Consider the following 27,221-nt stretch of genomic DNA (forward strand, 5'->3'; position numbering starts at 1 on the left):
TTTTTTAACTGTACATCTGCGGACTATGGCAATATGTTCTCCAATTTACTTTACGAGTGACAATCACAGACTGAAGGGTGACCGCCCCTCTGTTCGTCACCTATAGATTAATGAATTTCCCCGAACTTTTTGCTATCTAAAACTAAGGAACGGCAGCATTTAGATTTGCCAGCCTGCTGAACCAAGTTACTTGTCTGTGTTATTGTTTGTAAAGCGCATGTCATAACGGAATATTACCACTCGTAGCTTGACATCGTCGGCTGATGTCATGACTATTTTCAATCCGTAGACAGTGACGTGTTAAATAGCCATGTTTCTCAGCTACTGATAATGTTACGGAGTCCTAATAAACAGGACATGACAAAGTAAGGTCACGCTTTATGCAGACGAAATTTCGCAGCCAAAAACTTGCAGTTATTACGTCTTTGTTGTAAGGTTAAAAAGGGTGGATTTTTCACATAGTTTTTCGTGCGCCGCACGTCGCTCATGTTTATTTGTAAACGCTTTGAATTTATAATTTGTCAACGCTTCGATTTTTTAAGTAGGAACAAATGAATTTCGATGTTGTAAAGATGGTATACATACGTATTGAACTATATTCACAGAGTAATTGTAAATAAAACAGTTATGATCAAAGTCTCTTTACTCTTGCGACAAACCTCGTCCATAATGCAAACTTGTTGACATTAATTCGGATTTGGTTTTAAGTCCGAGGAGATAATGGATACTACTAGTCATATTCATCTTTGATTAAATAAGGACTGAAAATAGCACCACGTGGCTTCAGATGTAAACAAAAACAGCTTGCACAATTTGAACAGTGAGTAACAAATGTTTTTATTGACATTCAACGGAAAGTAAACTATATTTTGGTAAAGTTATGATTTGACATTTAGAACATAAATTGACATACATTCATAGCCAAATTCGAAATATCATCCACAGATAAGCACTTTCGGTGTAAAAGTATATAAAAATGACAGTTTTATTTTATTTCTATACGTTTACTTAAGTAAGGTGGACTTAACTCATTTGTTTCACTAAGTTTATTCCATTTTATCGTAATAAATCACGATAAAATGGAATAAACTAAGTCAACAAATGCAAGAATTTAGAATACTATTTGTTTTAATGTTTGTTTTAGACCGAAATACCTTATCCCTTTTGTGCATTCATACTATAGTGGTCTTTATCCGAAGACTGACGCCTCTCGGAGTGAAAGTACGACAAAGTCATCAGTTTTCGTGTATACGCCTGGCGCCCTGCAGAGCGACAGTACGACATGAAATGCATAACACATGGGCTTGTTATATAGGGATAGCAAAATATTGAAATAGATTAAATATTACATTTTCTTTAGAAAACAATATAGTGTTTGTTTCTAAATTAGTTTCATACTTAAAAACATTCCATTTCGTCCAGTCACCTCATGTCTAATTGAATCTTACGATTTTGCCTGCACTTTTCAGTCAATCCTGGTCATGTTACAATACATTAATTATCATCAAATCAGCCAAATATAGCCATGAATGAACTTCCTAGTTTAGTACTAGTTTATTTATAGATCAGAATCATAATATGTTTCTTCATACCGTTTCATATCCAGTAGCATGTTTTGCCTGTATAGTGTGATTAGTTTACTGTTATAATGGAATCGAACAAATCAATTAGGGAAGAAAAATCACAATTCACATTTCAGGTAAACTTTTTTTAAGTTTTAAATGCTTACATAACAATAGATTATGTTGTTTCACTGGGCTGTTATTTTTTTCTCTATGCGGTAAGATAGTTTACCACGCTTTTAACGCAACAATAATAACACGCGTTTTGTTCATATTTTCCGTTCATTTAATATTTTCTGTGCACATGACGTCATCTTAAGTATACAACTCACCAGAATAACAGCAATATAAACTGACATGGGGGGGGGGGGGTGAAGGATGATTAATCAAGCACTGATGTAAACATGATATAATCCAGTCTGAAAGGTTTAAAATATCTAAAACTTAAAAAAAAAATGCTTGAATGATAAGGTGAAACACTTTTGTAGATATGTATTAGCAACAATAAGGTGGAAACTAGAACAGCGTTATACGAGAATCAACAGCGGTAACGATTTCCGTTTGAATGATCTCTCTTATACCGAAATAATATCAGTTTCAGCGGTTATTTAACACCGGTCCTTTCGTTTCGATGCAAAATAATAACCGCCTACGGCCTTCGTAGTCAATTCCTACATAAACATCAAACTCAAATGTTAAATAGCAGATTATACACCGCTGAAAACGATATTATTTCTTAAATAAACTCCCATATTGTCCCTGTTTCTATTCGACGTCATACACTGTCAGTCGGTTATATGTGTCTGTTGTCGGTTGCGTATCTTGATTTTCAAGTCTTTAAGGAAAAAAAGTTTTGATTATTTACCATATGTGTGATACCGTCAAGTCGTTTTTAACTCACTATGTCATTGTAACCTATGCAATTTTGAGTCATTTTTTCTGCTGTTAAAATCTTCCCGTGCATTTCAACAATGATTCACCATGATCATCTACTTTTTACCATTTATCTTACGTTGAAACCCTCTTTACAATATCCAGGAATATGGCTTTTGAACACATACAGAAGTACCTCAAATATTGGTTAATAAAATCATGTTGAATACATTTAGAAAGTGTATAGAGAAACTTCCTTAGATAAACTCGCAGTTTAACAATTTATCAAAAGATAATAAATTTTATTAACTACATTTCATATTGCAGTATGAATTATCAAATATTTTTTTATCTGCAAGTTTCATTTTTAACCCCCGTTATGTTTCCAATATTGACATAACTTTGTGAAAATTCGGCTTTCGTTGAGTAAATGGAGGAAAATAATATTATATTCCATACTTTGGATTGACATTAAAGCAAATGATATTGATCTCATTAGATAATCATTGAATTGTAAAAGAATATTTCAAGAATGCCCTCTCGAGTTCAGAATGTAACCCGTAATTGTATTTTGAACACGGATACGGATTTGTTTTGTTATCATATAATGCCTGTAGTTAAAAATAAATTAATAACAAATTATAATATTTGGCATTTTTGCACCTTGATATGCTCATTCATTACTGATTTACTATTGTATATGTTTAGCCGATAGTTAGGGAGCTTATTTGATATTTTCTTATAAATTTGGAATTTCCAAACTTATGACATGAAAATATTGATAAGAAAAATGTCAAAGAAAAGATTGACATTGATGTTGTTTGCTTCAGTATTTCCAGCCATTTCTTAAATTATATAGTCATACATATTAATCTTTTACCCCATGAGCATATTGCGAAAAATGGCCGTTTTCATTCAAAAGCCTCCTGTAACAAGTTCAAACTGCTATGAAACTATGAAAAATGCTTCAATACTGATGAAACTTGGCACAAATGTTGACCACACCATAGCGTCTATAACAGCATACTCAATCGTAAATTTCCTGTTACCATGGCAACGGGGGACGTCTCAAAATTGCCAAAAATCACTATTTTGCATTGTTTTTTTTTTCCATCAAAACTGATTTCAAAGTGCTGCAACTTCTCAATAAATTGAGATAGAGTAAAAGGCTTTTCTGCGTCAGTTACTAGTTACCCTAAGATCGACCTGAGGCCATTTTTAGCCTGTCACATGTCCAAAATTTTCTTGGCGATGAGGGGGAATCCGCCCCCCTTCAAACCCCCAAACATAAGGGGGCACATCACCCTTCTGGCAACCCGCTGATTTAACATTTGGATGGGGGACGGCGCCGAAAAAGTGGTCACTTTTTAACAACATTTCTCAAACGAAAACCAGTGTTTAGGGCCTAAATAGGGCATTTTGTCACTGTTTGAGGCCTCAAAAAAAAAAAGGGGGGGAGCAAAAAGCCGTCGAAACACGCTAATATGAGGGAAAAGGTGAACAAAATATGATGAAAAACCTTGGAACTACCCATAAACTAGATTTTCCATGTTAACACGTGCCCTAACACTGAATTTTGGTGAAAAATTGTTGTTTTTTTGACATTTTTTATTTTTTTAATTAACCTTTTACCCCATGAGCTTATTGGTAAAAATGGCCATTTAAATAGGGCATTTTTTCACTGTTTGAGGCCTCAAAAGGGGGGGGGACAAAAAGACGTCGAAACACGCTTATATGAGGGAAAAGGTAAAATTAAAACTATAGGGGGAGTTTAAAGAATTTTGTTTTTAGAGGAATACACCCTGACTACTATGGATGTTATTTGTCACTTACGGGCAACAAAGATAGGGACACACACGAAAACAAAGGAATCACTTTCAACAGGGCTAGACCTGAAATCGCAAATAAAATAATGTTGCTAGTTTAGGTAATAACTATTCTCATACACATTTTTTGTGTGTGTAATTATATATTTGTGTGCGTAATTATGTGACAATATGCTTTGTAAAATTCATACTTATATCCCTATGTTAATTTTGATTGCTAGTTTTGGTTCTAAAATAAAAATAAACAACTTTCTGCATGTGAAAATAGTAATTTTGTAGAAGAGCAGGAAAAAAGAGTTCTTCAGAAGAAGTTGTTCTGACGTGGATCAATAACATCATAGCGATATTTTTTTCTTTTTCATTTACATGCATCTCATTAAATATATGTAACGAACGTTTGTATTTATTAAATTGAATAGGTCTACCGAGGGCACATTTTTCAATGTATTTAAAATATTTATAACACAAAAAAATAATAAAAGTGTTTCAATGATAAATAATGACATTTTATTCTAGAACAATTTATTATGTGCGATATAAACATATGCTGTATCAGATCACGTATCCAATTCTGCAATGGCATTTAATTTTAATTGCACTTCGATTGCTGTTTTGGGCGCAATTTGCAACGTCATCTGCAAAAGAATACAAATTATATCATGAATTTGATACGTGATGAAAATGCTTCGATGACCCCTTGTTCGTAGGAAGCGAGATAAATCATGAATATAAAGAAATGAAATGAAATGAAAGATTTTACTAAGTTACTTTGTCAGCTTCGAATACACAAATATCAGTAGGCGTAAGATATTTACCCTCACCCCGACCATATGTAAACAATTATATAATAAACAATTTGTGATGTAATATACAATTAAAAGCCTTTTGAAACTCAACATAAAGAACTTAAAATATACCACCCGGTTCGATAAGATATTTTTATACTTAAATTTACAAAGTAAATATATCATCTATTGAAAAATGTCCTGCCCTAATACCTGCTCGAGCCTCGTCCTTTTTTATATTGTTCGACCCACGTACATAAACTATCGTAAATCTTGCATATTATAAAACATTGAACTTTTCATAAATGAAGTACACAATCAATAAAATTTACACATAATTATTCTACATATTAAACTGTTCGATATTAATACAAATTTAACAAAAACAAGTACACCACCACGATCACGAAACGCGTTATTACATTTTTCCGTACATGATCAAAACACGTGTATCGGTCAAGTAAATTATCGTACTCCCAACTATAATCACTCCATGATTCAACTCTTCCAATGATATTAAACGACTGAATGTAGTTTATAAATGATAGATTTTCTGTAAATTTACGTATGCCACCTATATTCCATGTTACATTGTTTACTTTAACACGTGCACCTTGACCTCGTCCTCTTCAATCAATGTTTGGACTTTTTTGCACGTTGATACACTCATTCATTACTGATGTACTATTGATTATGTTCAGCCGTTACTTATGAAGCAAAATATTTATTTTCTTTTAAAATAGGGAATAATTCTGCCAATAACACAATTAAGTAGTGCAGTAACGCTATGTGAAATCAAAGTTCAAAATCTACACTCAAAAAGCATACACAGTGGTTTCGACCAAGCTTACTATGCAATATACTAAAACATACATCCCTGTATTTTCATTCCAGAAAACATTACTGATTGTCCTTATATCCGCAACTGTTGTTGAACTGATAACCTTGTTGGCATTGGCCGGTCACTGGCGACAATTAAGGTCGGATAAAATGGCTCCAAAGAAATCCATCATGTGCCACCCGTTGCGGAAACTTATCATAGAATCTGGTGAAAAAGAAAGTCATCAGTGTCCAGACGGATTTAAGGAAAAGGTCAACGAAACAGAAGAAACAAAATTATGTTGTGGAGCTATGAGCATTATCCTCAATAAAGTTTCCGCCAAGGTACATAAACAACATCATTTCTATTGGACATGATAAAGTATAGTTTAATTCAAATGTTATGTATTTTAACAGCATTAGATATGCCATAAACTTTTTATCTTATTTTTTTTTTTGCAGATTGTTAACGACAAGTATGATGAAGATGCTTTTCCTGGTTAGTTATACTATACTTACCTACAGTACATGCACTAATTTGTTTGATACAAACAGTATCTAATATTGATTTCTTTTTTATATATACTGATTTTGATACTGATCTTGATCTATTGATTTTTACCATATGTGTGATACTTACCTACAGTACATGCACTAATTTGTTTGATACAAACAGTATCTAATATTGATTTCTTTTTTATATATACTGATTTTGATACTGATCTTGATCTATTGATTTTTACCATATGTGTGATACTGTTAATTTTGTTTTTAAATATGTCGTTGTAACATTGGCATTTTTATGCGATTTTTGCCTGTGTCGTTAAATATCCCCCTTCATCTATACAATGATGCTTTATATATATATAACTATTTTAAAAAAAGAAACAAAATTTTATTTGATAATAAATAATTATGTAAATCTATTCCAATCAATTGTATGAGCCCATTATTTTATCCCCCTTGTGGAGAGAAGTAAAATCGAACTACCGCTGGTGGTACTAAGTAATTTGCTAATGTAGAAAACTAAATTTTTAATGTTGAATAATTTATGTAGAATATCCATCAACTTTGATATGACGGCATTAAACTGTTCCGAAAAGAAGACTGTTACCGCCGGAAGCCAATCTGATTGGTATTTTGGGTGTTTAATCAACAAAGGTAATCTATGAACATTTATGATTTATTGTTAATAATATGAGGCACACACAAAATTAATTTATAGTCAATAATGATATGATAATATCCTTTTCAGATTTTAAAACATATTTATCAAAATTGTAAGATGTTTTGGCTTGTGATCTGAAAACTCACTAAAGTAAACTAAAATTAAGGTTTAAATTTTTTTAAATTTAAAATAAAATCATTTTTTATTGAATAAAATAAAATGGGTTCCTGGAAATATGGATAATTAACGAAAAGTGCTATGAAAATGAAAAAGTATTTTTTGCGCTCAATCATGGCAAATCATTTTTTAAAGATTGTTCGCAGTCATGTCTCGCCTGATAACAAATTGAACTCTAACAATTGAAACAGAATGAACGCATTATTCCCCTTATTTTGTAAAAGTTTATTTTATCATTTATTTTTTTAGATCAAACGAAACGATTGTTCGAGATTGTTTTTTTGGAATAGCACCTATCCATCGTTTTTTCTTGTCCTATGCTAAGATATCTGACAGACGTGGGGAACACTAAACATCGAAACGAGTGGGTATTTCTACATTTCATCACAACTCAAGTCAAAACATTATATTAAAAATGGCACAGCAGGTGTTTCGGGCGCCAATTTTAAACATTTCATTTACAGAATATCAGAAGATAGAAAAGAGCAAGTTCTGTTAGAAGGAGAAAAATCATTTTGTAAAGTTGCGTCAGGCAGTTTTAAATGTACAAGTTTTATCGGTGCTGTTTTCAAAGTTGAGACCGGAGACCAGCTTTATGTAACCACCTATCACCCAGGTAGTCTTGTTCCAGGGTCTAAAGATAATTACTTTAGCATTTATAGTGTGTAATGTACACACACATCTCAATAAAAATATGCCAAAGAAAAGATGAGCGCATTTATGTTATTTGGCGTTATATTTCAATTGTGTTTATTTCCATATTCAGTTATGAGGAACTTTCTGAATTTTTATCTTCTTAAAGCTATATGACGAAATAAGGAAAGTAACGTTCAGAGGAACGCATCCTGCTGACTATAGTTTGGCACCAACGGACAACAAGGAAAGGAAGGGACAAACATGAAAACAAAGGAATCACTTTAAACAAGCTTATACCTGAAATCATAAATAAAAAAATGTTGCTAATTTAATTAATAACTACTCTCATAATTATAAAACATTGCCGAAGACATCGGTCTTTTGAATTGTTATGTAGCGGCAAACATTTAGTCAAAAATGATCTCATATTTTAATGCAGATATTGTATATAAAAATCATTTTGTGTGAACATATGTTATAATATGCTTTGTGAAATTCATACCTTTTTTTAGAAGCTTCTCATTAAAACATATCTAACGAACGGTTTTATTATGCCCCCATTCGAAGAATAGGGGGTATATTGTTTTGTTAATGTTGGTCGGTTGGTCTTTCCGTCGGTAGACCAAATGGTTTCCGCTGATTATCTTAAAAATAAAATATTTATAATACAGTTTCCATATTTCATAAAATTGATAAGTGATTAATGTAGTAGAATGACCCTATAGATTTTGGGGTTCAAATGTCAAGGTCACAATGGGTATTGAATGCCAGAATGGTTTCAGCTCATTATCTTGAAAACTATTTTATCACTTAGTCTTTTCACTTTTTGGCTGGCTATAAACTAGTAGATGACCCCTTTCGATTTAGGGTATTTAGGGGTCAAAGGAACAAGGTCACATGACCTTAGGTACAGAATGGATTCCACTGCATTATCTTCTAAACTACTTGTTATCTAGTTTTTGTTCCGTATAAAATTGACAATCACTAGTTGATGACCCATATTGATTTTGAGGTCACTAGGTCAAAGATAGAGGTCACAATAACATTTAATGTTAAAATGGTAAAGGAAGATGCTAGCAAGGGAGGGGGCATATATGCCGTTCGACATTTTCTGTTTATCAAAAGGCACAAAAATGTTTTTTTTTTAATAGTTATACGTAATACTTTTAGGGTGCAGTTATTTGAACTTTACAGCGTTCATTGAACGCCGCCTTTCCTTGTCGATCTTGTTTTTATCATATTTTACAAGGGGCTCTAAAAAGTAATAAGGGTTTTTTTGTGAGACGTAAATAGATAAAAGGATCCGTTTCATTTTTATAAAACGTGAAGATATCATTTGCTAAGATCATTACCTGAAACTAAGAAAGAATTTTTTCCTGTTTGTAATCCAAATGAAATGAAACTCCTTTATATGTAACCCAACCGTTTCTGGGGGTGGAAATTCGTTTATAACGTGATTAATCACGTTATTTGAATTCATCAAATAACAGTTAAAATCTTACGGTAAATTTTGGTACGATATGTAATCGTACATTTACGTAGCATTTAACAGTTCCTTTTGTGTAACCATATCAGATTGGATATGATGAATTTTAAATTGTTTGTTTAAACAAGTAAAAACCACAATTACCCGTGTTTAATGGGAACGTCGAAACTTTAGTTACATGGGTAAAAAATTAATGATGGGGAAAAAAGAAAAAAAAGAAATTTACGCTATGTTTTTGTATATGCTTTAAAGGGGAATGAAACAAACTTCTATCATTTTTGGCGAACTTCCATTAGCTTTTAACTATCTGGGTTAAATTGGAACGAAACAAATGGATAAGATATGGTTTCCAATAATGATTTAAGTTTGTACTCTGAAAGTGAAAACGATGGAGTACAGTAGTGATATAATATGGAATTTTTTTGACGGGAAAAATGAGATGAGATCATGTAGGATTACGATAAACACATTTATGCTTTGAAAATTATATGGCACAGGAAAAACGCTTTAAGGGTTTATTACATTTTGATAGGGTGTGAAATTAAATTGCTTATCGAAAACTCGTTTACAAAAATGTATAAAGCACGACAGATGTCTATGTTATATCTTAATGTTTCTTTAACTCGTGTAATCAAATTTTATATGACATGACAACTCATGTGAGACCATATTTGTTTGTACTGGTGTAACTAAAAAGAAAAGAAACTGTTGTTTAAAGTGACATTATGCTCATTTTTCATTGTCAAGTTGAGCTGAATGTGCTAATATATTTCAAAAGGATTGCCTGGTTTTTAAATTGTGTTTGACCAAATAGTTTTAATATTGGAAAAAATGTTTTAGGATAAAATTTTTTAAAATCTGCCTAAATTATAAAAAGACTGTCCAACTCTTTTTTATAAATTGAAGCGTTACAGTAAGATCTAAATGATATTTACAGAATTGTCCGTTTGAAATCCCAGGGTTTTTTATTTGTTTATGGCAAGACAAATTTATTTAACTAAAAGGAATTATGGTAAAAATGAAAAATTTAAATTTTGGACCTTTTTAACTGTTCACTTGTTCACACTATATAAGACCTTCAGATGGGGCATAATGTCAACTTGAAATTTATTTAATGTTTCCTGTGTTTATATACCCGCATTGTTTTTTGGTTGTTCTTTTTTTAAATTAAAGATATAACCACGAAGAATTAAAAATTAAAGAGACAAAATTTTTGAGCAAATCTAATTCATAAAAGGTCTACTTAGTCTTTAAGTTATCTTAAGATATCTGGAAATATAAAAAGACCCCCCCCCCCATTTTATTAAGTAAACATACAACAATTTGAAAGCTGAGTGTGTACAGATATTGATTTTAAGAGTAAATACCTGAACATCAAAGACAAACGTTTCATGTTTTCCATAGCAACGACTGCCACTTTGTTATACATACAATGCAACGTTTTCTGACGACTGAACTGAAACAGAATACAAACCGACTAAATGTGAACTAGAGAACATTTGTGAAGTTGTCAGGGTTTTTTCATAAACGTTTAATATTGCCTCTAATCGGTTCTATATTACATTTTTGTAACTTAATTAAATGGACTCCACTAAGGTTTGACATTTAAGATTTTCAAAAATATTCATTGTAATTATTTAAAATAATATCAATTTATTATTTCTTAACTCGAGACGTCAATTGTTTACATTTGATGACCTTTCATTTTAGCATTTCTTTTTTGGTTTACGTTATAACCGTTTAAATACTATGTGTAGAATTTCACGATGAACCTGAAATTTGCTTTTTTAAAAATGTTGGAAAATATTATTATGGAACAGTGGTCGATCATTTTAAAATCCTTCAATAAATGACAAAGTAACAGTCCAGAAACGAATGTGTACCTTCAACTCTCCTTGTGAAAATGAGTACTTTTAAACTATAAGTGTGACCTTGACCTTGGAGGTATTTACATGGGTCTTCAAGGCTACATGTTCTTTATATGGTAGATTATATATATATATATATATATATATATATATATATATATATATATATATATATATATATATATATTAATATATATATATATATATATATATATGCTAGATTATTTAAAAATCATTCAATGCATGACAAAGTTACGGTCCAGACACGAATGTTTTGTGAGTGTGGACGCACAGAAAGACGGATGGACAGTATGGTTTTAATATGCCGCCCTCCGGCATATTTGAAAATCCAAGTCAATGGCACCGCTTTTCCACGGCAAAATGGATTTGCGTGTAATATAACCCGGTGCATTTATTTTCAAACGTTAGTAAATTTCAAAGTACAATACTATGATTCATACTTTTGTTGTATTCGCGCAACTACAAAATTCTTTCACAATGAGCCGTATATATTTCTATCTTTGATCATGACTCTAGTTTATTATTGTACCGTTTTATGCGTCATTAAATAACCTATTCAAGGAAATTCATAAATATACCAAGGGAGGTCATACATTTAAAATTTGCAATTGTTATGCAGCTTGAGAGTATTGCTTTTTCAACATAAACACAACACGTATGTTTTACTTACTTTATTTATATTTGGCTGCTTTGGCATAAAATTTCCGTCATGACTTCTCATTAAGTGACATAAAGTTAACAGAGATTGAACCTTTATATATATATTTAAAGTCTGAAAAAAAGATATATATTATAAAATTAACCTCTAATTTTATGTTAGATTTTCGCTAATTGGAAGAAAAAACATATGCATTCCTCGGTCGGCATATAATCATTCCTCGGTTAAGATTTGTTTTGTTTAAAAAATATGGATTAAATGAATTTTGTACGGTGTCACAATGATGAAAACTCGATATACCATCGCGTTTCAACATCGTACCATCGCGATTTCACCATCGAGTCTATCGTGTTTTCATAATTGTTTCTTCGTGTTTTCAGCATCGTACCATCGTGTTTTTATCATCGTGTTGTCGTACCATAACGTTTTCAACATCTTACCAGCGATAAAAAATCACAATTGTAACATCGCGACACACAATAACACAACTATGAAACAAATTATAAAAGACCTTAGTAATATTAGTCAAATATCAGTAGAGAGGAAATAAATGCTTGTAACGTTAACGTAACAATCGACTTATGCTGATGATGAATGTTTGTTTTCGACTATTTCACGTTAGAGGCTACGGGTCAGGTTCTATCCGTTATGCTTAATAATAACTCGTCGTTTCTCACTAGGGACCCGTTTTACTAGCAGTTTACTAAGTTTTTCGTAAGTATTTTCATAATTTTACGCTTACGTTTAAACTTACATAAATCGTAAGTGTGTTTCACAAAACGTTCCTTTTCTTAAACTTACGTTAAAGTTTTCGTATCTCTTCAATGGAGACTTTAAAAGATAATTGATTCTGAACATTTCCGCTTCGCTTTATTTGTTTTCTTTTTTATGCTAAGATGAAAGGTCATCAAATTTAAATTAACTTTTTTAGCAACAAAAATATTTCAAACGATCATTGGTATGATAGGGATAAAATATTCTATTATATATGGTAGCTTCTTTGTGCCATTCGTGTTTTTGCCCCCGACCCCTGAAAGCGAAGTATCGAGAAATAACAAAGTAAAATGGCTGGAGCGCGGAGAAAAATCACGCTATTTAGCGTAGGGGTGGGGCAAAAAGTAGATTAAATTGCAATATTGATTTGTTATAGGACGCCTAGAGCGTGATGATGTTCGCGCATCGCAATATCATACAAAGATTGTACAGCACACAACATTTTACCTTTTATACCTTTATCATACAATTTTTTCCATAGCAAATCTCTAATTTATGTTATCATATGCCTTTTAAAATCAATTAAAGCAGCAAATGTAGACCTTTTACCTTTTTTTCCTAGTAGCAATTATATTTGTTAGCGTAGATAAATAGATAAATGATCAATAGTGCTTCTTTTCTTTATAAACCCATTCTGTTCGTCAACAATGATATCTCAATTTTCAGCCCAGTTACTAAGTCTATTATTAAAAATTGCACAATGAAGTTTATAAAAAGAACAAGTTAAAGAAATTCCCCTATATGATAATGGGTTCCTTGGATCCATACTTGCGGGCATAGGAATAGGTTTAATGATGCTTTTACCTAAAATATTTGGAATGGTATCACTTTTAAAACATACATTAAACACAGCGTACATATACATAACAGCGGTGTTATTCTTTAAGGTTTCACTTTACAATTTGCTTTACCAAGTTTACCTTCATCAATAACTATTTTTACTTCCAAAACAGAACTATCACAGTGACTATTAAAACAGAATCATAATCACCATTTACAAAATAATACATGTTATCACAAGATACATTTGGATTATTAAACAAATTGCTAAATTCTATTTTCCATTTAAGTAAAAAAAACGTCACTAGGATCCGCGGACACAGCCAGGAATGATTTTCTTGTTAGCTTATGTTATATCAATTCCACCAACAGACTTCCAGAAACTAGAACGATCGACATTTCATTAATCTAATGTATCCTTCTGAAGGTTGAACTAGTGACGGCGCTTAGCCCTTTGGACTTCTGCATCAAACTGTTTACGGATACTAACACACTGAGCTTAAAAAAAAACTCTATCAGCTCTATTATAACATTGCAACTGCTTTTCTGCAATTGACAATTTACACCAAAGATCAGTAAGATTATCCGTCCACCAAGGTTTACCTTGACAACGCTTTCTCGAACGCGTACCAGGTCCTATCTTTATAGATGTATAAGGTACATTTTCAAACATAGCATTTTTAAAATGTTCACGCTATTTACCATAGGCTATATACACGTCATTGATTGTCAACATTGATTTAGACCGAAAGTAAACATGAATGCGAATTTGAGCTAACACTTTGTAATATTATATATCGACTCTCCAGTTTTTTACACGAAAGTATTTTTTGCTCGTAGCTGGTGCTATTTTTAGATACCTTGAGGTTTTTAGTGTAGAATTTTTCTAGCTCTCACTCAATTTAATGTATGGCGGAAAGTGAACTTGGGATCACTTTGTTTCCAGAATTTTGATTTTAAATGCAATCAAACAATTCAATTAGGAAAGAACGATCACACTTTGCATATCAGGTAAAGTTCATTTTTGTGTCTTTTTTCTTTTAAGTCTTAAACTGTTTAACCGTGCTTTCAAATTTTAACGAATAGTGGTCTGTAATAATCGGACATTAAAACATAGAATATTTCATTAATTTAAATGTACTTCCTAGAGAGGATTATTTTGCTCTTCGGTCATATCTAACGTTGCAAAATGTATGTCAATAGTCTATTCTTTTAATTGAGAAATACCTCGAATTCATATATTCCCTTAATTCCCATCATTTTTGAAAACAATGTCAAAGTTCGACATGCATGTATACTAATATTTTTTTATAAATCCGTTAACACCTCCCTGCCTCATCTTTTGTGTCTTTAAAAACTTTTTGCCCTGTTTCCATTTTAGGTCCTGGCAATCTTTCAAGAGTTTATATGTGGTTGACCATTTTCTACAAGTCATTAAGAAATAAACCTATTGATAATTGACCATATGTGTGATACTGTCAATTTTGTTTTTAATTATATCATTGTAACATTGGCATTTTTTGTCCCATTTTTCTGCCGTAAAAATAGCCCAGCATTAAGCATATTGATTTTCTTATAGAGAAAAATTCCTTACCCATTGCATGAAGGTATACATAGATATATCAATAACATATCTTACAAGAGCAGAATGTAACGATTTGTTAAATCAAAGTTAAAACTAAACCTACACTCAAAAAGCATACAAAGTGGTTGCGATCAAGCCTACCTATGCAACATATCAAACATACATCCCTCTATTTTCATTCCAGAAAACATTACTGATTGTCCTTATTTCTACGACTGTTGCTGAACTGATATCCCTGTGGTTACTTGCCGGTCACTGGCGACAATTAAGGTCGGATATAATAGCTCCAAAGGAATCCATCGTGTGCCTCCCGTTGCGGACACTTATAACTGTTGAAGATGATAGACACCAGTGTCCAGATGGACTTAAGGAGAAGGCCAACGAAACAAAAGAAACAAAATTATGTTGTGGATCTATGAGCATTGTCCTCAATAAAGTTTCCGCCAAGGTACATAAACAATATCATAACTATCTTACATGATAAATTATTCTTTAATTCAAATGAAATGCATTTTAACAACATTAGATATGCCATAGACTTTGTATTTTATTTTTATTCACAGATTGTTAAAGACAAGTATAATGACAATGCTTTTCCCGGTAAGTTATAGTATACTTATCTACTTACCTACAGTACATACACCAATATGTTTGATACAAACAGTATCTAATAATGATTTCTTTTATTCAACTAAGTTAAATGCCTTTCAATTATTTCAAACATGAAACAAAATTTTATTTGATACTATATATATGTAAAATCGCATTCCAATCATTGTATGAGCCCATGTTTTTATCCCCTTTGTGGAGAGAAGTAAACCGAACTACCGCTAGTGTACTAATTAATTTGCTTAATGTAGAAAACTAAATATTTAATGTTGTATTATTTATGTAGAATATACATCACTTGATATGACGGCATTTAACTGTTCCGAAAAGAAGACTGTACCGCTGGAAGCAAATCTTGTTGGGTATTATGGGTGAAATTCAACAAGGGGTAATCCTATGGAAAATTATTGATTTATTGTTAATATGTGAGGGCACAACGCAAAATTGATTTTATAGTCAAAATGATATGAAAATATCCTTTCAGTTTAAAGACATATTTTTTTAAAATTATCAAAAAATTGTAAGATGTTTGGCCTTGGATTAATCTGAAAAACTTACTAAAGTAAACTAAAAATTAATTTTTGTAGATTTTGAAATTTTCATTTATTATTGAATTAAATAAAATGGTTCCCTTGAAATAAGGGGATAAGTTAAACGAAAGTGGCTATTGAATGAAAAAAGTCATTTTTGGGCGCTTCAAACATGAAAAAATCATATTTAAAGATTGTTTGCAGTCATGTCACGCCTGAATCCTAATCAAAAACTCTTTAACATTGAAAATAGATGACTGCGCATATTCCACCGATTCTAATACGTCATTTATTTTGTAGATCAAATGAACGCTTTCTTCGATGCTGTTTGGAATAGTACCTTCCCAATCGTTTTCTTGTCCTAGGCTAAGATATGTTACAGAAGATGGTACAATACACATAGAAACGAGTGGGTATTTCTACATTTTCATCACAACTCAAGTCAAAACCTACTCCATAAAATGGCACAGCAGGAGTTTCGGGCGCAAATGCTAAACATTTCAATTTACAGAATATCAGAAGATAGGAAAGAGCAAGTTCTGTTAGAAAGGAGAAAAAGGCATTTTGTAAAGTTGGCTTCAAAGGCAGTTTTTGAATGTACAAGTTTTATTCGGTGCTGTTTTCAAACTTGAGACCGGAGAAACCAGATATATGTATCAACCTCTCACCCAGGTAGTCTTGTTCCCGAGTCTAAAGATAAATTATTTTAAGCATTTTATAGTGTGTGATGGACACAACACTATTTCCATTGATAACAAAGATGTCAAAGAAAAGATGACCACAATTTATATTTATAATTTATCTGTCGTAATTTTTCCAGTGTTTTTATTCTAATATTCCAGTTATGAGGAACTTATTAAACTTCTATCTACTTTACTATACGTATAGGACAAAATAAGTTAAGTTACGTTTATAGGAATTTTATGCCTGTCCTCTATGGATGTTATTTGCCACTAGCGGGCAAACAGGATAGGGACACACATGCAAACAATGGAATTAAAGCACGGACTATCAAATAAAATCACAAAATATAAAAAATGTTGCTAGTTTAATAAATTAAAAAAAACTACTCTCATAATTATTATACATTGCCGAAATGGATTCTTTGCAGACATTTGTCTAGTTATGTAGCAGCGAACATTTAGTAAAATTTGATCTCATATTTTAATGCATTTTATGCAGATATTTTACATAAAAACCATTTTGTGTGAAAATATGCAATATCATGCTTTGTGAAATTCATACTTATATAACCAGGGTCATATATTTTGTTAATTTCTGTTTTGAAATAAAATGGTGTGAATGAATAACATAAGTGCTTACATGTGTCACTTATTTAGATGTCTCTCATTAAAACATATCTAACAAACTGTTTTATTTATTAAAAGATTTGTTTGGCATTGTACTGTGTCACTTACAGTAAAACGGAAAAAGATGCTACCATGGATGCATATTTTAAAATAACAAATGAGAATAAATAACTCTTTTACACTTTTTGTGGATATAATTAAAACGAGTGAAATTTGGAAGAAACTCGACATCTTCTCTCTCCCGTAGACCATCTGCTCCAAACCTCACCGTGAATATTGTAAACAAGGCACCGAAAAAACTAGAAATTTTGTGGACTTAGCCAGTCCCCTTAATTTGATATGTTGCTGACAACTGCGTCAGTATTTACGGTATCTTAAGCTCGTAATATACACCCAATCCGAACACCGCAGCTATCATTAATATCCGAAGTTTGACGGAAATTGGCCGAAAATATCGGATTGATATATACTCTGACGCAACAAATTTATTCATGTTTGTTAATTTTATTAGATGCCACGCAAAACAAATACGTATTTGATTTGATTTTGATTTTTAATACCTGATACTTATATAGTACAGTCATTTGAAATTTTACAAGACTCAAAACAAGTAATAACGTTATTTTTGTGAGACCTAAATGGATAAAAAAATCGGTTTTCATTCTATAAAAACGTTACATAAGGGATATCAATTTTGCTTCGATCAATACCTGAAACTAAGACAAAAATATCCCTGTTTGTAATACAATATGAAAACAAACGCCCTTGTAAGTTATGGTAATTCGTACATTATACGTGATTAATTACATTATTTGAATTCAATTAAATAACAGTTAACAATTCTATGGGGTATTTTGTACGATAAGTTTCGTACATTTTCGTGTGTCTTTTTTGTAACCATATCAAATTTGATATAATGATTTTTTAAAATTGTTTGTTTTAAATTAAACAAATACAACTACATAACCTGTGTTTAATACACGTAGAAGCTTAAGTAAGATTGTGGTAATGATGAAAGAAGTTTTGCATTTGCTTTAAATGGCATGCAACATGCTTCTGTCATTTTTGGCGAACTTTCATTAGCGTTAATATGTTGGGCAAATAGGAACGAAACAAATGGATAAGATAGGGTTTGTAATAATGACTTAAGATTGGACTCTGAAAGTAAAAATGATGGGCTACAGAAGTGATAAAATATGGAGTTTTATGGCTGGCAAATTGGAGATGAGATCAGGTTTGATCCAATAATGATTTGTGTGGCACAAATGCTGAGAGAGTTTATTGGTTACATTTTATACATGTGAAATAAAATTGCTTACTTAAATCGTTTACGAAAATGTTATAAAGCTCATTTCTTAAACTCGTGTAAACAAATTTTATATGACAACTCATGTGAAACACTTATATAAAAAAATGTCTGCAATGCTTAGCCTTTAATCATACATTTGCTTTATTTCTCCCAAAAGAACCCCTTTACAAAATAATAAATACAGCATATTTTATCAGAAACAGTTGTTTAAATTCAGATATTGTATCTTAGTGTTTATATAACTAACATTGCTTTGTTTTACATTAAATATTACGTAAAGGATTTGAGAGATAATGATTAAAAAATCGAAGTCTATGTATTATGGAAGGTTTTATCTTAAACAGCAACCAGCTAGAAAAAGCTGTTGCGGTTATTCTTTTATCACTCCTAACACTACAGTCTTCATTAGCAGTGCCTCGTATCGCATAAAAATGATCGCCCTCGTTAACATGAATCACTAGAGTGATCATCATTTATTTCTTCTGAGTTGGAAAATGCTGTACCTTTAACTTGACCTTTCACAATTATTGCAGCCGTGACCCATGCATGGGAATCTGATCAAAAACACACGTCCCTGATACTAAATTCTTCGGCATATAATAAATGATTAAGAGTTTTTTTATTTACAAATTAATTAAGTTCATTTTGTACAGTGTAGCGTTCAGACAATTGTGACTTTTTATCGATAGTACGATGCTAAAAACGCTATAGTACGACAACACAATGGTGAAAACACGATGGTACGATTGTGAAAACACAATAGATTCGATGGTGAAATTGCGAAGTCGCGATGATACGATGGTGTAAATTCGGTGTTATATCGAGTTTTCGTCATCATTACATCGCGATACACAGAAACACAACTATGAAACAAATCATAAAAGACTCTAATTTTAGTAAAATATCAGTAGAGAGGAAATAAATGCTTGTAACGTTAACGTAACAATCGACTTATGCTGATGATGAATGTCTGTTTTCGACCATTTCACGTTAGACGCTACGGGTCAGGTTCTAAGTGTTATACTTAATAATAACTCGTCGTTACTCACCAGGGCAGCGTTTTACTAACAATTTACTCAGTTTTTCGTAAGTATTTTCATAATTTTACGCTTAATTACGTTTAAACTTACGTAAATCGTAAGTGTGTTTCACAAAACGTTCCTTTTCTTAAACTTACGTTAATTTTTTCGTATCTCTTCAATGGAGACTTTAAAAGATTATTGATTCTGAAAATTTCCGCTTCGCTTTATTTGTTTTCTTTTTATGCTAAGATGAAAGGTCATCAAATGTTAATTAACTTTTTGAGCAACAAAAATATTTCAAACGATCATTGGTATGATAGGGATGAAATATTCTATCATATATGGTAGCTTCTTTGTGCCATTCGTGTTTTTGCACCCGACCCCTGAAAGCAAAGTGTCGAGGAATAACAAAGTAAAATGGCTGGAGCGCGGAGAAAAATCACGCTATTTAGCGTAGGGGTGGGGCAAAAAGTAGATTAATTTGCAATATTTATTTGTTATAGGACGCTAATGAGCGTGACGATGTTCGCGCCCCGCAATATCATACAAAATTGTACAGCACACAACATTTTACCTTTTATACCTTTATCATACAATTTTTTCCATAGTAAATCTCTAATTTATGTTATCATATGCCTTTTTAAAATCAATAAAAGCAGCAAATGTAGACCTTTTACCTTTTTTTTCCTAGTAGCAATTATATTTGTTAGCGTAGATAAATAGATAAGTGATCAATAGTGCTTCTTTTCTTTATAAACCCATTCTGTTCGTCAACAATGATATCTCAATTTTCAGCCAAGTTACTTGGTCTATTATTAAAAATAGGACTTCTGTACGAGTCTCACTCATATACATACATTTAATTACATATATTATACAATTATTCACATAAAATCTGCATACGACCATTCTATTTAAGAATTTCAGGAGACATTATATCAATGAGAAACATATTCAAGACCTATTACAGTTAGACTAGAATCAAATAGTACAATTGCAAAGTATATATACAGAAAATGAGCCATCGCTAATCGAAAAATAAAAACTGCCCTAAAAAGATGATGTAAGAAATTGAGAACTGTAAATCGGAGCCCTTACGCGCGTTTAAAACATTTTAAAATATCGATTGTCATCCAAGATAAGATCTTGCATTAACTGATTAGCAATGATTACCTAAACCTAGGTAAAATTACATTATCATGTTTAAAGCAAGTACAATCATGGCATTATTTATAAAGAAATAAAAGACGACGTTGTAGAATATAAAAACATGTTTTGGCACAATAACGTATCAATTCAGTTTAAGTGAAGAGAAATATCAATTGTTCATTTTTTGACATTCTTAAAATGCATTATCTTATGTTTTAGCTTCATCAATTAAAGATTGTCGCAAGTCATCGTGCACAAAGCAACCAAGAATGACATGGCTTTCGTCTACAATACTATCACAGAACTGGCATTTTCGTTCCAATACATCTAAGTCTTCGTAACGCCCTGTTTCTATGCGTAAAGGCTCGTCACCATAACGAAACTTGCTAAATGCAGTGCGATGACATAGAGGCATAATGAGTGTACAATACATATTCTCTTTTAAACAGTCGATATGTAACGCAGCTGATTGCAACCACGACCAGAAGGACCTGTGACACTATTTGAAGATTCGAGCCAGTTTTAAACAATTTTTTCTTGCAATTTAGTTGTAACAATATTCACTAAAGTATGTTTTTTGGAATGGAAATTCTTATATCACAATACTGGTGCGCATTACTTTTTTTTAACATGTCATTAACATAGACAAAAAACAGTTCTTACATGACCTATTTGCTGCAGATGCAACTCGTCTGCTTATTCTACAATCAAGCATATAAGACAATCTAGATAAATGAGTAGCAATGGATTACCACTGTCTGATTTCTAGGGGTATCCATCCAATTTCACCCGAAACCGCGACGTTAGGCGTATATAAAAAGAAGCGCAAAACTGCACTGCGTTAATGCACGGGTAAGAACGATAATCCCATATAGCAGAACCATAACTGATTGTTGGCCAAACCGTAGAATCATATAGGTGGGTAGACCACCAGCCGATTTACATTTAGCAATATTAAAGCCAAGTGCCCGGCTTGCACTTTGAGCTACAACCTTTGCCGGATCATTGAAATCTAAGTGCTCTTGCAGTAATATTAATCCCAAATACATATATCTATGAATGATATTAAGTGTGTGAACACCACATATAAAACCTAACGATGTTCTACATATAGATAAAGGTCTAAATTGGACAATTTGACCTTTGCTGCTATCTATAACCATATCGTTGGTGCTACACCAATTATTTAGCACATTTAATAAACATTGCAAATCTTTCTCATCTTTTCCTCTGCATAAAGTAATATACATATTTTATCAGATCCATAAATAGCGCTAATATCAAGAGTTTCAGGTAAACAGTAAGATCATTTATATGTAAATTAAACAAAAATGGAGACAATATACAGCCTTGACGTAATCCAAACTTAACAGTAAACCGGTCAATATGTTTGGAGTTAATTTTTACACATGAATATACAATATCATTCAAAGATTGTACAGCACACAACATTTTACCTTTTATACCTATGTCATACAATTTTTTCCATAGTAAATCTCTTAATTATGCCTTTTTAATCAATAAAAGCAGCCAATGTAGACTTTTTGCCTTTTTTATGCCCCCGGGCATATAGTAATTGAACCGTCCGTCCGTCTGTCCGTACGAGGTTAACCTAGAACGGCAAGTTGGATTTTTCTTAAGTTCTACCTTTACCAATGGCTTCATAATTTACACACTTACTAATCCATACAAAGTATATGATCTGGGCAAGTTACATAAATATGGCTTCCATTTGCACCAAATTATGGCCCTTTTCAGCACTTAGAAAATGAATAATGGTTAACCTAAACCGGCAAGTTGGAAATATCTTATGTTCTATCTGAACTAATGGCTTAATAATTTTCACACTTACTTATAAATACAATGTACATGATATTGCCAAGTTATATAAATGTGCCATCCATTTTCCCAGTAATTTCCCTTTTTATCACTTTGAAAATAGGGCCTTGTATGGTTAACCTATTCCGCCAAGTTGGATTTATAAAAAAAAATCACCTAATTACTTAATTTATTTAATGATATCTTTCATATTTGGTAGGTTGATACCTTTAACGGTCCTTTTTTTGTGGCGTTAGGCGTCTCTAGGTCAATTCTAGGTCACTTGTGTAAAAAAAAATAAATCTAAAAATTTCTGCTCATACAGCCTTTATTTTTAAGTTAATGTCTTTCATGTTTATAATAGTCATACCAAGGGAGGTCCTCTTCCTTTTCCTTTAGTAAGGGGTCATTTGGGTCAAGGTCACCAATGTCAAAAATAGTTTTTTTTACACTTTTACAGGTGTATTAACCTTATTATATCGACAGATGTCTTGTATATTTTGTAGGTACATAAAATTGAGGTATTCTCATTTGGATGGAGGTAGGGGTCAGTTGGGTCACGGTCACCTGTGCTAAAAATAGATTTTTACACTTTTGCTCATACAGCCTTTATTTATTGACAGATTTGTATTATAATTGGCAGAAAGATAACTTACATGGTATTCTTCCTTTGGATAGAGTTAGGGGTCAGTTGGGTCAAGGTCAACAGTGCTAAAAATAGATTTTTACACTTTTGCTCATACAGCCTTTATATATTGACAGATTTATTTCATATTTGGTAGCAAAATAAGTTGCATGATATTCTTCCTTTGGATGGAGTTAGGGGTCAGTTGGGTCAAGGTCACCAGTGCTAAAATAGAATTTTTACACTTTTGCCCATACAGCCTTTATTTTAAATATTGTTACTGACAAGAATCTGAGCCGGGGGTGTTTGTGTTTAACAAGCACGTTCTTGTTCCTAGTATCAATTATATTTGTTAGCGTAGATAAACAGATAAATGATCAATAGTGCTTCTTTTCTTTATAAACCCATTCTGTTCGTCAACAATGATATCTCAATTTTCAGCCAAGTTACTTAGTCTATTATTAAAAATAGCACAATAAGTTTATAAACAGAACAAGTTAAAGAAATTCCCCTATTTAATGGGTTCCTTGGATCCATACCTGCAGACTTAGGAATAGGGTTAATGACACTTTTACCCCAAATATTTGGAAAAGTACCACTTTTAAAACATACATTAAACAGAGCGTAACTATACATAACAGCAGTGTCATTCTTTAAGGCTTCAGTAGGTATTCCATCAATACAATTTGCTTTCATCAATAACAAATTTTGACTTCCAAAACAGAACTATCACTATTAAAACTGAATCATAATCACCATTTAAATTAATATACATGTTATCACAAGATACATTTGGATTATTAAACCAATTTCTAAATTCTATTTTCCATTTAAGTAAAACGTCACAAGAATCTGCGGACACAGAGCCGTCAGGCAGAACAATTTCATCGGGAGTTATTTTCTTGTTAGCTTGTGTTATACAAATTCTACCAACAGACTTCCAGAAACTAGAACGATCAACATTACATTCATCTAATATATCCTTCTGAAGGTTGTACCAGTGACGGTGCTTAGCCCTTTGGACTTCTGCATCAAACTGTTTACGGATACTAACATATTGAGCTTTAAAAGAAAATCTATCAGCATTATTATAACATTGCAACCACTGCTTTTCTGCAGTTGACAATTTACACCAAAGATCAATAAGATTACCCGTCCACCAAGGTTAACCTGGACGACGCTTTCTTGAACCCGTGCCAGGTACTATCTTTATAGTTGTACATAAGATACATTTTCATGCATAGCATTTTTTACAATTTCACGCGATTTATCATAGGCTATATACACATCATTGATTTAATTTAAACCGATAGTAGACATGAATGCGAATTTGAGCTAACACTTTGTAATATTATTTATCGACTCTGCTCTTGTGTTTAACCAGTTTTTTTACACGAAACTATTTTGTCTCGTAGCTGGTGCTATTTATACCTTGAGGTTAGTGATTTTAGTGTAGAATTTTTCAAGCTCTCACCCAATTTAATGTATGGCGTAAAGTGAACTTGATTTTAAATGGAATCAAACAATTCAATTCGGAAAGAACGATCACACTTTACATATCAGGTAAAGTTCATTTTTATGTCTTTTTTTTCTTTTAAGTTATAAACGGTTAAACCATGCTTTCAAATTTTAACGAATAGTGGTCTGTAATAATCGGACATTAACAAAATAGAATATTTCATTAATTTTAATGTACTTCTTAGAGAGGATTATTTTGCTCTTCGGTCATATCTAACGTTGAAAAATGTATGTCAATAGTCTATTCTTTTAATTGAACCTCGAATATATATATTCCCTTAATTCCCATCATTTTTGAAAACAATGTCTAAATTCGACATGCATGTATATTAATATTTTTTTATAATTCCGTTAACACCTCCCTGCCTCAAGTCAAATCATCAAATCAAATCAAAATTTATTTATTGTCGGTATATATGTATAAAACATTTCACAAAACATAAGCTATGTATAGCTTTTGACCGACATCTTTTGTGTCTTTAAAAACTTTTTGCCCTGTTTCCATTTTAGGTCCTGGAAGTCTTTGTATGTGATTGTCGGTGGTTGCTTATTATTAACTATTGATCTTTTTCTACAAGTCATTAAGAAATAAACCTATTGATAAGTGACCATATGTGTGATACTGTCAATTTTCTTTTTAATTATATCATTGCAACATTGGCATTTTTGTCCCATTTTTCTGCCGTTAAAATAGCCCAGCATATTCCTTATAGAGAAAAATCCTTACTCATTGCATGAAGATATACATAGATCTATCAATAACATAATTAACAAGTACAGAATGTAACGCTGTGTTGAATCCAAATTCAAAAGCTAAACCCAAAAAGCATTCAATATGGTTTCCAAACCTACCTATGCAATATACTAAAACATACATTCCTGTATTTTTATTCCAGAAAACATTACGGATCGTCCTTATTTCTACACTTATTGTTGAACTGATAGCACTGTTGTTACTTGTCGGTCAATGGCGACAATTAAGGTCGGAAATAAATGCTCCAACGGAATCCAACATGTGCCTCCCGTTGCGGACATTTATATCTGTTGAAGATGATAGTCACCAGTGTCCAGACGGACTGAAGGAAAGGGTCAACGAGGCGGAAGAAACAAGAGTATGTTGTGGATCTATGAGCATTATCCTCAATAAAGTTTCCGCCAAGGTACATAAACAACATCATTACTATTGGACATGATAAAGTATTGTTTAATTCAAATGTTATGCATTTTAACAGCATTAGATATGCCATAAACATTTTATCTTATTTTTTTTGCAGATTGTTAACGACAAGTATGATGAAGATGCTTTTCCTGGTAAGTTATACTATACTTACCTACAGTACATGCACTATTTTTTTTTTAATACAAACAGTATCTAATAATGATTTCTGTTCTATATATACTGATTTTGATACTGATCTTGATCTATTGATTTTTTACCATATGTGTGATACTGTTAATTTTGTGTTTAAATATTTAATTGTAACATTGACATTTTTGCGCGATTTTGCCTGTCGTTAAAATATCCCCCTTCATCTATACAATGATGCTTTATCGATATAACTATTTCAAAAATGAAACAAAATTTTATTTGATAATAAATATGTAAAATCTTATTCCAATCATTGTATGAGCCCATTATTTTATCCGCTTGTGGAGAGAAGTAAATCGAACTACTGCTGGTGTACTAATAAATTTGCTTAATGTTGAAAACTAAATATTTAATGTTGTATAATTTATGTAGAATATCCATCACTTGATATGACGGCATTTAACTTTTCCGAAAAGAAGACTGTACCGCCGGAAGCAAATCTGATTGGTATTTTTGGTGTTAATCAACAAGGTAATATATGAACATTTATTGATTTATTGTTAATAATATGACGCACACACAAAATTAATTTATAGTCAATAATGATATGATGATATCCTTTCAGATTTTAAAACATATTTATCAAAATTGTAAGATGTTTGGCTTGTGATCTGAAAACTCACTAAAGTAAACTGAAATTAAGGTTTAAATTTTGTAAATTTAAACTTTATACGTTTTATTGAATAAAATAAAATGGGTTCCTGGAAATATGGATAATTAACGAAAGAGCTATTGAATAAAAAAGTATTTTTGCGCTCAATCATGGCAAATCATTTTTAAAGATTGTTCGCAGTCATGTCTCGCCTAATCCCAATTAGATACTCTAACATTGAATAGATGAACGCATATTCCACTTATTTTGTAAGTTTATTTTATCATTTATTTTGTAGATCAAAAGAACGATTCTTCGAGATTGTTTTGGAATAGCACTTACCCATCGTTTT

At 31.8% G+C, this 27,221-nt stretch overlaps 3 protein-coding genes across 3 annotated transcripts; all 3 read left to right on the forward strand.

Moving 5' to 3' along the window:
• Positions 1 to 1,599: 1,599 nt before the first annotated feature.
• LOC132725988 (uncharacterized) lies at positions 1,600 to 6,369 on the forward strand. Its single transcript, XM_060711217.1, has 3 exons — positions 1,600 to 1,699; positions 5,941 to 6,210; positions 6,328 to 6,369. The coding sequence occupies exons 1-3, from the start codon at positions 1,649 to 1,651 to the stop codon at positions 6,367 to 6,369; spliced, it is 363 nt and encodes a 120-aa protein (XP_060567200.1). The 5' UTR covers positions 1,600 to 1,648.
• Positions 6,370 to 13,669: 7,300 nt separating this feature from the next.
• On the forward strand, positions 13,670 to 16,002 carry LOC132725989 (uncharacterized). Its single transcript, XM_060711218.1, has 4 exons — positions 13,670 to 14,444; positions 15,203 to 15,466; positions 15,582 to 15,618; positions 15,914 to 16,002. Exons 1-4 carry the CDS (start codon positions 14,394 to 14,396, stop codon positions 16,000 to 16,002), a joined length of 441 nt encoding a protein of 146 aa, XP_060567201.1. The 5' UTR covers positions 13,670 to 14,393.
• An 8,768-nt stretch (positions 16,003 to 24,770) lies between these two features.
• Positions 24,771 to 26,748, forward strand: LOC132725990 (uncharacterized; the record flags this gene model as incomplete). Its single annotated transcript, XM_060711219.1, has 4 exons — positions 24,771 to 24,953; positions 25,805 to 26,068; positions 26,183 to 26,219; positions 26,650 to 26,748. Coding segments are annotated over exons 1-4 (451 nt in total), but the record flags the coding sequence as incomplete, so codon positions are not given.
• Between the last annotated feature and the right edge of the window lie 473 nt (positions 26,749 to 27,221).

Source organism: Ruditapes philippinarum, unplaced genomic scaffold (assembly GCF_026571515.1).
Source record: "Ruditapes philippinarum isolate M1 unplaced genomic scaffold, ASM2657151v2 ctg8516_1_1_1_1, whole genome shotgun sequence".
In the NCBI taxonomy this organism is placed as follows: Eukaryota; Metazoa; Mollusca; class Bivalvia; order Venerida; family Veneridae; genus Ruditapes; species Ruditapes philippinarum.

Excerpts from the sequence above, each read along its gene's own strand:
- LOC132725988 (XM_060711217.1), top strand. The coding sequence starts at position 1,649 with ATGGAATCGAACAAATCAATTAGGGAAGAAAAATCACAATTCACATTT. Across the intron at positions 1,700-5,940 it reads AATCACAATTCACATTTCAG|AAAACATTACTGATTGTCCT; the intron begins GTAAACTTTTTT and ends TTTTCATTCCAG. Across the intron at positions 6,211-6,327 it reads TCAATAAAGTTTCCGCCAAG|ATTGTTAACGACAAGTATGA; the intron begins GTACATAAACAA and ends TTTTTTTTGCAG.
- LOC132725989 (XM_060711218.1), top strand. The coding sequence starts at position 14,394 with ATGCAATCAAACAATTCAATTAGGAAAGAACGATCACACTTTGCATAT. Across the intron at positions 14,445-15,202 it reads GATCACACTTTGCATATCAG|AAAACATTACTGATTGTCCT; the intron begins GTAAAGTTCATT and ends TTTTCATTCCAG. Across the intron at positions 15,467-15,581 it reads TCAATAAAGTTTCCGCCAAG|ATTGTTAAAGACAAGTATAA; the intron begins GTACATAAACAA and ends TTTTATTCACAG.